At 38.1% G+C, this 16,420-nt stretch overlaps 1 protein-coding gene across 2 annotated transcripts in view; it reads left to right on the forward strand.

The window, feature by feature from the left end:
• LOC103605385 (A-kinase anchor protein 7 isoform gamma-like) overlaps window positions 1–16,068 on the forward strand; it is an 80,406-nt gene extending 64,338 nt beyond the window's left edge. The window contains exon 3 of one of the 2 annotated variants that reach the window (XM_008589958.1): window positions 14,918–16,068. In XM_008589958.1, the coding sequence (XP_008588180.1) occupies window positions 14,918–15,123 (206 nt within the window). In that variant the 3' untranslated portion in view covers window positions 15,124–16,068. The other variant, XM_008589959.1, reaches the window with a different exon arrangement.
• Window positions 16,069–16,420: the final 352 nt, after the last annotated feature.

Below are 16,420 nucleotides of genomic sequence, written 5' to 3' on the forward strand. Positions count from 1 at the left end.
CTTTCTTCATGTCCGGCAACGGATCGCAACCCTCAGTGTCACACCCGTACCGGACTGGGACCGGCAACAGGATCGCAACCCTCAGTGTCACACCCGTACCGGACTGGGACCGGCAACAGGATCACAACCCTCGGTGCTGCGCCCGCACCTCGCTCAGCCAGTGAGGGGGAGCCGGTCTGTATGTGGGATCCGAACCCTCGGACGGGAGCGCCCCCGCGCTTCCCAAGCGGCGCACTATCCAGTGCGCCACTGGGCCGGCCCTAAAGAAGGTTAATTTTGAATAATTTAAAAAAATATTATTTAGGGCCGGCCCGGTGGCGCACTGCTACAGTGCGCCACTTGGGAGCGTGGTGGTGCTCCCGCCGAGGGTTCGGATCCCACATACAGACCGGTTCCCACTCACTGGCTGAGCGAGGTGCGGGCGCAGCACCGAGGGTTGCGATCCTGTTGCCGGTCCCAGTCCGGTACGGGTGTGACACTGAGGGTTGCGATCCATTGCCGGACATGAAAAAAGACAAAAAGGAAAAAAAAATATTATTTAAAAAAATTTAGTTATTTTTTTTCGCCTTGTGATAGCTAAAGTATTTATGATGCTCTTGGTTGCTTTGTAGTTTTGCTTATATTTTAGTCCCATTCACCAAGTTTAATGACTGGTTATTTGAATCAAAACAAAATTAAGCAAAATTACTGGTCAGTGGCACATCTGATGTTTTCCTATAAAATAACAGGAATGTTCTGAGATCCAAGCTTACGTTTCTAAACATTAGCAGTGTTCTGAAAATTGAACTTTCTTTAACATTATACATCAGAGGATGAAATAAGCAATTCCTTGGAGACAAGCCTTGATAGTATGTTTATATCTCAGAATCTGGAAGTGTAATTTGATCATAGTAGGTGCCCAAGAAATAAATAGTGTGGGAGCTCCTCAGTATGTCCTCTGGGAGTGCTTACAGTCTCTCCCTTGCAGACGTTTCCAGCTGCCTCCTCCCTCCAGCCTCATCAATCACTTTATACCAGAGCGAGTTCTGCCATTACTGTTACCCAGACAAGCCGAGCTGGTCTTACCTCCCACCATGCCACTGCTATCCTGGCCCACCTGAGAAACACCTATTCATTTTACAAGGTCCAGCTCAAGCATCACCTCCTACATGACACTTCTTTGGATAGTTTCCCCTAGACATGACTGACCACTGTTTCCTTTGTGTACCCACTCTGTATTGTACATCTTTCTTTCAGAGCATTCGTGACCTCTTATTTGTTAAAATGTGTTTCTATCGCTACTGAATTGCAGGTTTCCTGAAGTCAGGGCCCATGTGGGATTCATTTCTATATTCATAGCACAATGCTTATCATAAATAGAGGGTGCTTAAGGAATGTGTGTGGAAGGAAGGAGGGTAAGGAGGAAGGAAGGAGTGAAAGAAGGAGGGAAGGAAGGGATTGTATTGCATTAATCAGTATCCATTATTTAGTGTTGAAAACTTCAGTCTGAGAATGAAACCTTCTGAATTTTTCTGTTTTTCAATCAACCGATCACTAGATTATGTTATTTCTCACACGTACACCTTCATTTCCCCAGGATGAGCGTACTCTAGAAAGCCGTGGAGTCACTGCCCTGGGGGTGGGTGCCCTGGATGAACTAAACTTCCTGATTTCCAGTGGAAGAACTACGGATTCCCATCACCAATGCTATGTGATTTCAGATGATTTATGTAACTAACCTCTTGAGTCTCATTGTTCTTAGGTGTAACATGGGAAGAATAACACTTATTTTACCTCATAAGGTTTCTGTGAGAACCAAATGAGATAACGTTTCTAAAAGGACTCTGAAAAGCACGAAGTGTTATGTAAACGAATGGAAGGAAGTATTCCCGTTGTTGCTGTCAGTGACCTGGCATCACGGGAATTTTCTCAGCCTGTGGAGCCTTCTGATCTGGGTGTGACCTTATTGCTTATAAAAGAGGTAAAGTCATATCTACAGTTTATGATTTATTTCACTAGGTTAGGTTGATGGCAACATTTACTTTGCTGACCTACCGTGGTGAACATTGACTTCAGAACAGGAAGGTGACCTTTATTTCTATTTGAATCAACTTCTAGCCTAGAATATCAGCCTAGAAAGAAAAGTGTATTTTATCATAAGCAGATGTGTTGGCCAGATAAGTGAAAATTAATTCCAGTTAGTCATGCTTTTAAATTTTATGTAAAACTCTCTCAAAATAGATGATAATAAATTCCATGAACATAATAATTTTAAAATTCTAAGTAATGCTTCATTTTCTGGCCTCCTTGTTTTTCTGCCAGTCAAAAGCATGATTATTTGAACATTTATGCTTGTGATATATTTGAAACTATATTTATTTCTTCTTTGTCATAAAAATAATTTTTCAATGATTGCCATATTGTGTGGATAATCCTGTGTGCCAGGACTTGTATTTGTAATGTCTGCTTCTTTTATTGGTACTCAGAATTGCACCTCTGAATCAGCTTTGCCCAAAATGACTCAGAGTAATCTTGAGCAACCAGTTAGGAATCTTGAGAAGTCCCCACATTGCAACCTGAACAAATATAGGAACCAAAATTCAGGGAGGAAGCCACCATGGTTTCTCTATAATAGACAGCAAATTAAGATAGGGACCAGCAGATGAGAGGCTACAAACAAGAAGAGGCAACACAAGTGAGCAGAACAAACCACAGTGAGCGCAGTGCCCCTCTGAAATTGATTTCAGCCGCAGAGTGATGGTGGCCTCTTGTCGATCAGAGTACTGGCTACCAATTTAGTTTGTATCCTCTGAGCAGATTGGAGCAGATGATACATGTCTGATACACTGAAGGAAGAATTAAAATAATTTATCTGGATCTCCTTCATCCTTCAAAACCACACAAGTCTATTTCATTGGAAATTATTTTTCATATTTTGATATTGAGCACAACAGAAAAATATGATTCAGAAGGAATGCAACTGAGAATCTGAGGCCTGCAGATTTGAGAGATTACAGATATTACCATTGATATTGGGTCTTAAAACAGAGAGAGGAGCTGAGAAAGTCATCCTTATAACCAGCCACGTGCTAATTGCAAAGAGGGACAGAGCACTAGTCCATTCAGCAAGTTCGCATGTTGACATCAACAGAGGCTAAGTTGATCCCTTATCATGGGGAAGAAATTGTTCTGATTAGTATTTTTTTAATTGAGGTATAATTTACATACAGTAAAAATTCACTCATTCTTGTGTTCTGTGAGTTTTATTCAACACACAGGGTCATATAACCACCACCACAATCAAGATTGTGAACAGTTCTATCATCTTTCAAAATTCTCTCATGTCCCTTTATAGTCAGCCCTTCCTGTTACCCGCACCTCTGGAAACCACTGTTCTGTGTGTAGTCTAGTTTTGCCTTTTTTAGAATGTCATATAAATGAAATCGTACAATATGTAGCCTTTTGAATCTGGCTTCTTTCACATAATATATTTTAGATTCACTTGTGTTGTTGCATGTGTCAGTATTTCATTACTTTGTGTTGAGTACTTTTCCACTACATGTACGTACCACAGCTTATTGATTCATTCAACAGTTGAAGTGTATTTGGCTTGTTTCTAGTTTGGGGTAATTATGAATAAAGCTACAACAGACATTCATGAATAGGTATTTGTGTGAGCATATGCTTTCATTTCACATATTTTCAAGACTAGCTGGAAGTGAGATTGCTGGGTGGCATGTTAAGAAGACAGTCAACTTTTATAGAAATTTCCCAACTGTTTATACAAAGTGCCTATACCATTTTTGCATTGCCACCAGGAATAGGAATTCCAGTTGCTTCACATCCTTGTGAAAATGTAGTATTGTCTACCTTTTTAAAATTTTTTATTGAAACATAGTTGATTATACACGTTTGTGGGGTACAGAGTTGAATATCAATACTGAGTACATATGTGACGATCTAATCAGGATAATTAGCATATTCATCATTACAAAACATAAGCATTCTTTGTGTCCAGTAACTAATTGCTTATTAACATACTTCCCCCTCTCCCTTTCCCACCACTAGTAACCACAGTTGTGATCTCTCCTTCTGAAGGTTCAACTTATTATTGTGATTTTTGTTTGTTTGTGTCTTTCTCATTTACTTTTTAGCTCCCACTTATGAGTGAGGACATCCAGTATTTCTCTTTCTGTGCCTGGTTTATTTCACTTAACATAATTTCCTCTCTGCTCACCCAAATTGCTGTGAATGGCAGTTGACAGCCATTCTAGTAGGTGAGTAGTGGTATATCATTGTGACTTCAATTTGCATTTCCCTGATGACTAAGAATGTTGAGAGTCTTTTCGCACATTTACTGCCAATCCGTTTATCTTTTGTGAAGTAACTCTTCAGTTCTTCTGGTTATTTCTGTATTTGGTTGTTTGCTTACTTATTAAGTCCTAAAAGTTCTTTTTGTATTCTGGTTACAAATTCTTTAATGGGTGTGTTTTGCAAATATTTTCTCTCAGTCCGTGGGTCACTTTTTATTTTCTTAACAGTGTCTTGAGAAGAGCAAAAGTTTTACAATTTGATAAAGTCCAATTTATCTTTTTTTTTTTCAGTTTGTGCTTTTGGTGTCCTATTTAAGAAACTTTTGCCAAATCCAAGATCACTAAGAAGTTCTTCTGTGTTTTCTTCTAGACACTTTATACTTTCATTTCTTATAAAAAGGTTGTGATCCATTTTGAGTTAATTTTAGTATGTGGTGTGAGATAATGGTTGAGGTTCTTTTTTTTTTTTTTTTTACATATGTATATATAATTATTCTAGTACCGTTTTTTGAAAGGATTACTCTTTCTCTTTTGAATTGCCTTGGCACCTGTGTTGACAATCAATTGGCCATATATGTATAAGTCTATTTCTGGATTTTCTGGGTTTTTTCACCGATCTGTATGTCTATCATTATATCAATGGATAGAGCTTTATCAATTTATTGATTTTTTTTTTCAAAGAACTAGTTTTTGGTTTCATTGATTTTCTCTATTGTTTGTCTGTTTTCTGTTTCATTCTGCTGCTATCTTTATTATTCCGTCTTCCTGTTTACTTTGGGGTTAATTTGTTCCTCTTTTCCTATGTTTTTAACGTGGCAGCTTTGATAACTGATTTGATACCTTTCTTAAGCATTCAATGGTAGAATTTTTCCTCCAAGTATAGCTTTATCTGCCTTCCACAAATTTGATTTGTTTTAATTTTTATTCAGTTAAAGATATTTTCTCATTTCCCTTTTGATTTTTATTTCTGATCAATGGATTATTTAGAAGTGTGTTGCTTAATCTCTAAATAATTGAGGATTCTCAAGATATCTTTCTCTTACTGATTTCTCATTTGATTCCATTGTGCTTTGAGAACATGCATTAAATGATTTCAATACCTTTAAATTTATTAAGACTTGTTTCACATCTCAGAATATGGTCTCTCTTGATAAAGGTTTTCTGTACACTAAGAAGAATGTGTATTCTGCTGTTGTTGGGTGGAATGTTCTATAATTTTTAGTTAGGTGGATTTGGTTACTAGTGTAGTTCAAGTCTTCTGAATTTCTTTCTCCTTATTCTAGCAACTCTTAAAAGTGGTCTTGAAATCTTAAACTATAATTGTGGATGGTCTATTAACTTTTTAGTTCTATCAGTTTTGCTTCAGGTACTTGAAAGCTCTTGTTATTAGGTACATACACATTTAGGATTTTTATGTCCTCTTGATGAATTGATTTCCTTAGCATTGTATGATATCTATCCCAGTAATATTCTTCTTTCTGAAAAGTGCTTTGTCTGATATTGATTCTCTGACCTTTTCTGATTATCATTAGCATGGTATATCTTTTTTTTTATCCTTTTACCTTTCACCTTTCTGTGTCTTTATATTTGAAGTGGATTTTTTTTCCTGTAGAAATCAGACTTGATTCTTGTTTTTTAAATCCAAATGAACAATCTCTGACTTTTAATTGCAGTATTTAGATCATTTTATGTTTGGTATGGTTACCAATATAGGTGAGTTTAAATTTCCCACCTTGCTAGTTTTCTGCTTGTCCCATCTGCTCTTTGTTCCTTTTTCTCCTCTTTTACCACCTTATTTTGTATTAAGAAGTTTTATGTTTTCATTTTAGCTCCATTATTGGCTTATTCGCTATGCCTCTTTTTAATTTTTACTTTACTGGCTGCTGACTCATTTTAAAATATACATCCTCTGCTTTCAAATAATATTATGGCACTTGATGTTTAACATAAGAACCTTACAAAAAATTATTTCTATTTTTCTGCTCCTAATCTTTGTGCTGTTGTTGCCATATATTTTATTTCTACATATTTTTTAAACCCCATTTAAAACAGTTATTTCTCGGGGCCGGCCCGGTGGCGCACTGCTACAGTGCGCCGCTTTGGAAGCGCGGCAGCGCTCCCACCGAGGGTTCGGATCCCACATACAGACCGGCCGTTCACTGGCTGAGCGAGGTGCGGGGGCAACACCGAGGGTTGCGATCCCGTTGCCGGTCCCGGTCCGGTACGGGCGCGACACTGAGGGTTGCGATCCGTTGCCGGTCACGAAAAAAAGACAAAAAAGGAAAAATAAAATAAAATAAAATAAAACAGTTATTTCTCTTTCAAAAAAATTAAGAATGAGAAAAAGTCTTTTATTTTTATCTGCATTTATACAGTTTTTAGTTCTCTTCTTGTCTTTGAGTAGATCTAAATTTCCATATGGTATCATTTTCCTTCTGCCTGAAGTTTTTTCTTTAACATTTCGTCTAGCTGGTCAGCTGATGATGAATTCACTCAGCGTTTATATGTCTGAAAAGTTTTTCTTTCACTCTCATTTTTGAAAGATGATATTTTTGGGTAAAGAAATCTATGTTGCCTTTTTCTTATAGTACTTTAAAGTGTTGCACTATTGTCATTTGTTTTGTGTTGTTTCTGATGAATAAGTCTCTGTCATTTTGTCTTTGTTCCTCTGTATATGATGGGTCCTTTTTTTCTTTGCCGGCTTTTAAGATTTTCTTTTAATACTGGTTTTCAGTGATTTAATCATGATGTCCCCGGGTGTGGTTTTCTTCACATTTTTGTACTTGGAATTCTTGTAGTTTCTTGGTTTTAAGGTTTACAGTTTTCATTGAATTTCAAACATTTTTGGCCATTATTTCTTCTTCTTCTTTTTTTTTTTTGCATTCCCCCTCCACTTTCCTTAACATCCTCCCCTAATTAAATTGGCCCCATGGTTTAATATTTCTATTTTTTAACTCCCTCTGTAATGTGTCCCTTACTTTTCTACTGCATCTACTATGGTTCAAGCCCTCATTGTTTCTTTCTTTCTTTTTTTATCTATTGCAAAAACATGCCTCTATTCTTGCCATTCTCTAATCCTTCATCCTTATTCCATATGGCTACTACAGTGAATTTCCTAAAATATGCTGTGCTTAAAATCCTTCAATAGCTGCATATTGCCTATAGAATGAAATCAGACTCCATAGCCTGGTACATAGGGCCCTTTCTTCCTACTGGATTTCTAGCCTTCTTTCCCTGTATACCTCTCTGCTCCATCCTTCTGAACTCTTTATGCCACTGCTGTGGAAGTACTTCCAGTTCCCCAAATGTGTCATGCTTTTTCATGCTTTTGTGCACATGCTCATGCCTTTGTTATGTCTGGAAAACCTCTTCTGCTTCCTCTCACATCTGCCCACATGCCTGGAGACTCTTATTCACTGAGCTGAAATATTTTCTATGTGAAACTTACCTTGTTGTCCCTTCCTAATTCTTTTTTTTTTTTTTCCTTTTTATCTTTTTTACTGACCAGTAACGGGATCGTAACCCTCGGTGTCGCGCCCGCACTGCGCTCAGCCAGTGAGCAGGAACCGGTCTCCACATGGGGTCCGAATCCTCGGTGGGAGCGCTGCCGCGCTCCCAAGTGGCGCACTCTCCAGTGCGCCACCGGGCCGGCCCGTCCCTTCCTAATTCTACTGAACCTTGAACTAACTCTTACAGCAATTAACCGATTGTTTTGCAATCATCATTTATTGGTCATCCTTCTAGACTAACTTTTTTGTGTTCAGAGACTATATCTTATTTATTTAAAAATATTTATTAGTGGAACATAGTAGGTGCTTAATAAAGTATTTATCGAGCAAATGAATTGTGGACATTTAGTGGTATAGGGCATATTCTTCTTAGAATAAGTTAAACTCAGATTAATCATAACTCATATAAAAATGTCCTGATACAATAACTACCATATTTTAAGAGCCTACTATGTTCCAGGCACAGTGTTAGCCACTTTTCATACATTATCTTTAATTCTTATAACATCAGTGCAAGGTATGTCATTATCCTCACGATAATCCAACTTAGGTGTGGAGAGGTTGTGGACAAGGCCACGTAGATGGAAAATGCCAGAACTGGATTTCAGAAATATGTATATCATGCTTTTCCCTTTTTGCACCCACATTAGGAGTTCTGTCACATCACCATCAGTATTTTCCAAGATTTCCTCTAAGAAATGGCAGCATTACAGCAGCGATTGTACAGGGAGCAATGTGGATCATAATAAGGACTTAGAGAATTGATGTTACAGACTGAAAAAGAGAAAAGTTGCTAAGGGGCTGTTATGTGATATTAGGAAATTGGGGCAGGAGAGTTCTTAGTCTGGGCTACAAACATCCTGTGAATGTGTCTTGTCCCATCTTTCATATGACTACAGGGAGAGCAGTCTTGAGGGTACAACTCAACCATGTGGTTTGGGGATTTTTTCAAGGATGTGTGGATCAGGGGGGCTGGCTCAAGGCAGAGACTTAAGTAACAGTGGAAGGAAGTGAAGACTGTGGACACGCCAGCACCAGCTGTGTCAACAAAAGGCCCGAAGGACTCCTAACCCTTTGTCATGACGACAGCTCTGGCTGAAGCTGCCTGGCTCATCACCCCAGCCTGCTCAGGGGTTGGATACATGTTGGTACCTCCTTCCCTTGTTTTCTGAGGCTGCTCTTGATATTCAGTTTAGTTTCATTCCATCCACTACCATCCCTAGTTTAAAAATGGTTGAAGTTGGGGTGGACAGAAAGAGATACAGTGTAGTGGTCTCCAGAACCCCGGGGGGGTGGGTGTCCTTTTATACATAAAGCATTGTCATTTTTCTATTTATTCTGTGCCACTGAATCCAGAATAAAACTTACAAAGACATGGTTCCTCCCTTTTGACATTTACATTCTAGAAAATATTCTCAAGTATGGTTTTAGTGTTTTAATTCTAAAATTTTCTGATTCTGTGTGTGTGTTTGGATGAGTTTTGTTATTTGCAAGAGGAGGGGAGCTTTATTGACAGCAACTCTATTTCTTGGGGTATTGCAGCTAATACTTTTGGCAGACAGGTTCCAAGGATAGGGTCTGTTTAAATGTGCTCTTGAGGATGATTCCTCACCTGTCCTTTGTTACAGATTGGTTGTAGGTAGTGTGTAAGGAAGTTGAGTGTGCCACCATAACTTTTTGAATACTCTAGATATATATTTAGTGTTTCTTTTTAGCTAGGTAGATGAAAGAAAAGATAGACTTGGTTAAAAAAAAATTGCACTTCTAAGGAGGCACAATTATCTTGAGGAATAGGAAGTGCAAAGTTGTGCAAGTGATGGGAAGATGCTTGGGAAGCCTTCACTCAGATAACAAATGAAGTTTTGGACAGTCGGGATATGATCAAGTGAGAGCTTTTAATGTTCTCATGTTTTAAATGCCCTCATTTTAACGTGGTTGCACTCTCTCCCTTGGTCTTACATGCATTGTGATAAAGATTTTTTTCATTCCCTTTTTAAATAAAATAATGTTATATATTAACAAATAGGCACTTAGATATTGGCAGTGGGAGGGGGTGGTGTTGGTTTCTGGAGCCTTTCATGTGACATCAATTAAGCTATTTTTGGATCAACTCACCCGGAAGACCAGCCGAACCACATTAAGGTTGACCTTAAATTATCATAATTGGTGTGAAATATTCTTGTTACCACAAAGGTGTTCACTTATTTTCTTTTTTATGACCACTAAGATAAATTTTATCCCTGTGCTGGGTTGGTTACAGAGATCTCAGGTAATATAAACAAAAATAGAGTCACAGGTACACATCCTGGATTAATGATGCTACAACTCTTACAGAGAATGGAAATACTTATTTGAAGTTAGTTGAAAAGTTTCTTCAGACTGTTCTTTTAGAGACAGTACTATGTTTGTTGAGTGTAAAAGATTTTTTATTACCTTTCATTTATATTTTTAGTATACACCTAAGAAATTGATCAAGGATGTTCTAAGAGGATTTCTAAAATAACAGTGGCTAAGACAAAGGTTAATCTGTCATTTTAAATAGATATGATATTAAGTAACCCAAGTAGTCCAAGAAAGAATATTTGTATCCAGAGTTTGTTGCTTACATTGGGAATGTTTTTATATATACTTTTGTTGTAATATCAAAAGATAGTCTGTATGTCTTAGCGGCATATTGTTGAACTGCTATTGTTAACTAGGCTTCAGTTAAAATGGAAGTAGTTATTTATCATATTATCACTGTGGGAGACAGATATCTTTATTCAAGTAGTGGGCAGAAGAAAAATACAGCATAACTTTAATCTTAAAATGCCTCTTTTTAATTAAGTTGAATTAAGTTTGTTAAAAGTAGGAACACAAATTCTTATTGGAATGAGGATGCACATTTCTTAAATTGCTGCATTCTTGCAGGGCTCTGTGATAAGCTTCCTATAGGCTCTTCCCTGGACTTATGTTAATACCCCAAGGATGCTTTGTGGGAATCATAAAGGGAGGCTAGAGTCCAGGACGGATCTGGAAGATTCATTTATAAATTTATTTTTTGAATTGTTAGTCAGTCAGTCAGTTATTGTAGGTAATTAATATTTGTCCCATATGTCAGGTATTTTGTCTTATTGACCACATTCATCAAGCAAAGTAGATGGAGATTTTTCACATGGATATTTCAATTATTCTGGAATTCTCTGCTGCTGTTTTAAATTTAATATTAAATTTAAATTTCTGGCCATGGTGGGCTATCATTATAGGAAGATAGTAACATTTTAAAAATGTTGCTGCTGCCTTCAAGGACTTCAATAAACAATTCACTCAACTAGCAAATATTTACTGAGCTCTTATTGTGATTAATAATCCATGTATATGTTTGCAGAGCGGGAGATAACCTGAGAAACTTAGGGTACAGTTTCTGTACTCAAGACTGTTTCTTTAGCACAGCAGATACTGATTCAATAGTTGCTGAATGAATACATTAATAAGTAATACTAATAATTTATAAAGAAATTGAGAAAAAAACAGTAGAATATTGTTTTGTTCACTGCCATATCCCATGTAGGCTGGAAGAGTTCCAGGAATTTAGTACGTCATCAGTACACACTTGTTGAATGAATGACCAAACAGCCATGTACTATACATGCAGTTAGACTTATTGGAATCCAGTGGAGGCTCATCACTTCCAGCTGGGATAGTCAGGGAAGGCTTCATGGAGTAGGTGGGATTTTAATTGGTGAGAGAAAGAGGGCCGTGTAGAAATAGGGAATGGTGTGGAGGCTGCAAAGGAGATATGTTGGGAGCTGATGTGCCGTGACTCCACATCAGTGATGGATGATCAGGCTGGAAAGGCACATTTTGGAAACCCTTGGAAGACAAGCTTAAGTTTTCCTGTAGAGTGGAGAGCGAAAGGGGTATTTTAGAAATATTAATCTAGAGGTGCTGCACCAGATGCACTGAAGAAGGGAGAAACCGTGAAGCACACACTGACAAGGCTTGGTTATTGAGTGTGTTGACGAGGGAAGGAAGTCATCAAAGATGGTGACAATCTTGTTTTGAGCTTCATTAACTTGGATAATAGTATAAGCATAAACAAAAATAGGACAATCAGAAGGGAAAAATTAGCTTTTTGTGGGAGGATTTTTGTGTTTTAAACCTCTTAATGTTTGAAGTAACAGGGATACTTCATTGTGAACCAACAGAAATCACAGAAGTGCAGAATATTGGACATGAGAGAGGTCTTGGAGACTGAGTTATTAATTAGACTCAAATACAGCCCTATTATCTTACTGATGAAAAAGCTGACTAGGTTCAGGAACAGCCCCCAGGAACCCAATCTCTGGCCTCAATGCAACCAAGTAGTTTGGCAGATGTGGAGAATCACTGACGGTGTTTTGAAGGGTACTTAAAAAGTGTTCATTGGCAGTTTGATTTTCCCTTTTCAATTTGAAGAGCCATCATACAAATAGTTCCAGGTAATGCATTTGGAGATATCATCTATACACTGTAAACATTGTGCTGTAAGACTGAGATAAAATCCTTTAAATATTAGGCAATATACTCATTCATTCTCACTAATTAAAACAGTCTTAACTTGCCCCCAAAGGTGATATTAGTAATACATTTCTTTATCTTTCTTTTAATAATATCTTAATATATTTATGTTTAGTGCATTCTATAGAGTTATCACTGAGTTGAAGCTTACTCAATTTGGAACATTTTATACTGCATATGTTCTATCTTGGACTTTTGATCAGGGGTCTTGGGTGTCATATTACCACATTTGAAGGGAAAGCAGTTGCTTAGGCTTCCCTCTGTTAGTGTCTTTAGAAGGGTCTTGACCCATGCTCTCTTCTGCTTGGAATGCCATGAGGAATGATGAGGGTGGTTGGAAGCAAAATTGGTCCTGGACATGTGTTACCTGTAAGAGTTGGGTCTCTGAAGGAGGGCTGGGGGTCAGGTCTCACCCTTGGCATATCTGCTCTTATTCTTCAATACCTGTTACGTGTGAGAGTAGAAAATATTGTCCGTATTCTGGCTCACACCCTTTGTATCTGAAGATGCAAGTGCAACACTGGCTTTTGCCTTCAGGAGCTCGTGGTGATCTTCTAAAACTGAGCTGATCTTAATGTGCGATCACTGCACTGATTTCTTTGCCTCCGACCACAGCCTTCCTGGGCCCACAGCATGATGGAAGGAGACAGGGCATGGAATGGACATGGGGAAAGAACCCCTTTGTTCTTTTCCTCGGTCAAGGGAGGCAAGGAGGAGAGTGAATGGGAAATGTGTAGCATGAGAATAGATGGGAACCAACTCTTTTTTTTTTTTTTCTCCTTTTTGTCTTTTTTTCGTGTCCGGCAACGGATCGCAACCCTCAGTGTTGCCCCCGTACCGGGCCGGGACCGGCAACGGGATCGCAACCCTCGGTGCTGCGCCCACACCTCGCTCAGCCAGTGAGCGGGAACCGGTCTGTATGTGGGATCCGAACCCTCGTCGGGAGCGCCACAGCGCTTCCCAAGCGGCACACTGTAGCAGTGCGCCACCGGGCCGCCCGGGAACCAACTCTTTTACAGTAAAGTGAAAGATGCGATAATTAAACCTAGATTATCTCTAACAGGGAAGTAAATTGGCCAAAAATAGTAACATCTAGTAATTTACCATCATAATCCTAACTCTTCTTTGAAGAATTTCCTATCTTAAATTGCAACAATAGCAATGAGATTAAAAAAAAGATTAGTTTTAACAGCTTATTTTAAACAGGTTCCTAGTAATAGTAACTGCCTTTGTCTTCATGAGAATGCTGAGAGTTTATTAACAACCGGCCTGTAGGCCAAGCATTTAAAAATTTGTGAACCTAAGTAATGAGAGGATAGGGAAATCTTGATCAGCTGATACTTGGCATTGGAGAAGGGAGAAGCAGACGTGGATCTGCTTGGCAAATTCATATATCAGGGCCATGGACGTTAATAGTAGTGATTAGCCTTGGATGAGAGAAGAACAAAAACTCCATGTACAATGGGAAACTTCCAGTATCGCTTGGTAGAGTATTTCTAGATTGGGACTAATGAACTACTTTTCAACCTGAAGTCTTCTGGAATAGGCAGGATCCTGCTTCTGCAACTACCAAATGAAAAACCAACCTACTCTTCCCGGCTTTATAGATCCAGTTTAGCAGATTGAAGGACGCTTGCTCTTACACTAACTGAACTAGCCAGCCCCTGCATGCCAAGTTTCTGTGGCAAAATGACCTCAGTGACCTCTCTTCTCTATTGTGGAATGTAGGTGAAAAGAGCGCAGGGGAGCCCGATGATGCTGAACTGGTAAGGCTCAGTAAGAGGCTGGTGGAGAATGCAGTGCTCAAGGCTGTCCAACAGTATCTGGAAGAAACACAGAACAAAAACAAGCCAGGGGAGGGGAGCTCTGTGAAAACCGAAGAGACTGATCGGAATGGCACTGAGAGTGATAACAGGAAATGAGAGTTGAATGCGGGCCCACCACTCCTTGGAAGGCATCCTTGCTCCCCTCTGCTAAGTCTAGAGACTGACTTGCAATGTGCTGTTTATGTCTCTTGGCCAGTCTGCGGAGATTGCCCAATACTTTCATGGTCTATGTGTTTGCGTTTCTGAAACAACAGAAGAGAAATGGAGTAGCAGAGGAAATTCATTTATGAAACAAGAATGGCCCGTATTTCATTTGCCATGCACAAGGCAGAAGGGGGACTTGAGGTTGTGCCTCCTGGACTCAAATGAAAGGCCGTGGAGAAGGCCTTGCCATCAATGGATACTGCCATTTATTTGCTTAGCAGAGCATTTGACTACTCTGAGGCCAGAATTCACGCACAGGTATCAAGTGCTAAGTTTAAGATAATCACTGTTGAAATGATCACCTGTACAATTAGTCCATTATGTTTCATGTTTGTCCTAAACGTGTTCTGCTATACAGTGAGGTTTATTTACAGTAAATTGTTTCATGTAAATGATATATTTTTGGTGAAATATAACCTTTTCTATAAAATGTGGGCATTTTAAAGGTTGGTTTTTTTAACCCTATTTTGATAAGTCAGTGTGCCATATTTCATGTTTTTCATTGGTATTTGTATGTTAAATGTATTATATAATTTTTTTTCCTTAGGCAAGAAACCTATTGGAATCCGAAACTTAATTAATGAAGCTTTGCATCGAGAAAGGATGGGTCTGAAGTCCAAAGTGAAACACATAAAGGAACTATTATTAAAGCCTGAGATTCAGGCCAAAATTAGAAGGGAACTTTTTGAAGGAAGACTCATTAACAACAGTAATCAGGCAAATGATGTTAATTTCAGCGGGACTCAGACATAAGCTCCTCATTGCTATTACGGTAACATAGTTTATGAAATCTTTTCAGCTTATGAAGTAGCTCTTTGGTAAATACCACAAAAGTGTTCTGATAGTGTCTGCACAACAACAAACCAACATTTGGTAAGGAATTAACCATTTCTTGCCAAAGAAAATTAATTCTGCCCATGTTCTTTTTTTTTTTTTTAGCTAAACTTGTGTTTTGGAATGTTTGATTCTGTACTATTGAGAGTTAATTTACAGACCTGACTCTTACTTAGCTGTTCTGAGATGTTCCTTGGGTCCTTGGAGATAAAAAATACAGACTGTAAAAACTCATTTACAGACAAAAAAACTAACAAAACCAACAGTATTTTAAGGGCCACTTGCCTCCTTTTGACATGATTGTTAAATCAAAAGAAGCATTGTTTAGGTGTATCTGCATCTAGTGTTAACTTTTAATGAGAATTTGAATGTTTATTGAACATTAGTACTTGAATAAACATTTATAAATGTAATTATTGCAATCACTGGTTAAGAATGTTTCATAATATCCATATGTATTATTTTTCACTGATCAAAATATAGTCTGCTTGTTCATTTCTTAATGGATAAATGTTTGGGATTTTTATTTTCTACTTTTCTGAAGATAAGCCCCAGGTTTTATCATATCCCTTGTAATCTGAATTGGTTTGCACTGGTTTATTTTAAGGGCATTCTCGAAAAATTTCCCCCATATCATGATTATTTGTAACAGCTTTTTCTATAGTCATTGTAAAATTCCTGCTACTAATAGATCATGATCGATGGGGAAATTATTAGAGATTGATCATGTAATCATTTCAAATATAAAATCCAGTTTACTCATGGATTTTAGCTATTTTTTCACTGGGTAAATTATACTACATTTATTTATAAATGAGTTTATGCATTTTCATGCCTCTTAATAAACATATTGTTTTCCCTTGCTGCCTTTTCTCATTTTTTTTCCCTCACTCTTGGCAATTGTTGGATATGTATTGGTAAAAAGAGTCATAAATAGGAGCTCTGATGATTTCATTGTTTTTTCACCTTTATGTTTGTAGTTGTCAAAGCACCTTCAACTTTAGACTTTAAATCATTTCAAATCAGTCAGCTTCACAGAGAATTAACAGCAGCACATGAAATTCAAAGAAAATTTAAATAGTATCTTATAAACAGCTAATAATGTGTCACTGAGGTGACATCAATAACGAAGACAAAGGGAGTAGATAGATGGAGGGTGCAGAAGCCTGAGAGCTGCTCACCACGAAGCCCCTTTCAGTGGGAAAGCGCTTTCCTG

Source organism: Galeopterus variegatus, unplaced genomic scaffold (assembly GCF_000696425.1).
Source record: "Galeopterus variegatus unplaced genomic scaffold, G_variegatus-3.0.2 Scaffold5778, whole genome shotgun sequence".
Classification (NCBI taxonomy): domain Eukaryota; kingdom Metazoa; phylum Chordata; class Mammalia; order Dermoptera; family Cynocephalidae; genus Galeopterus; species Galeopterus variegatus.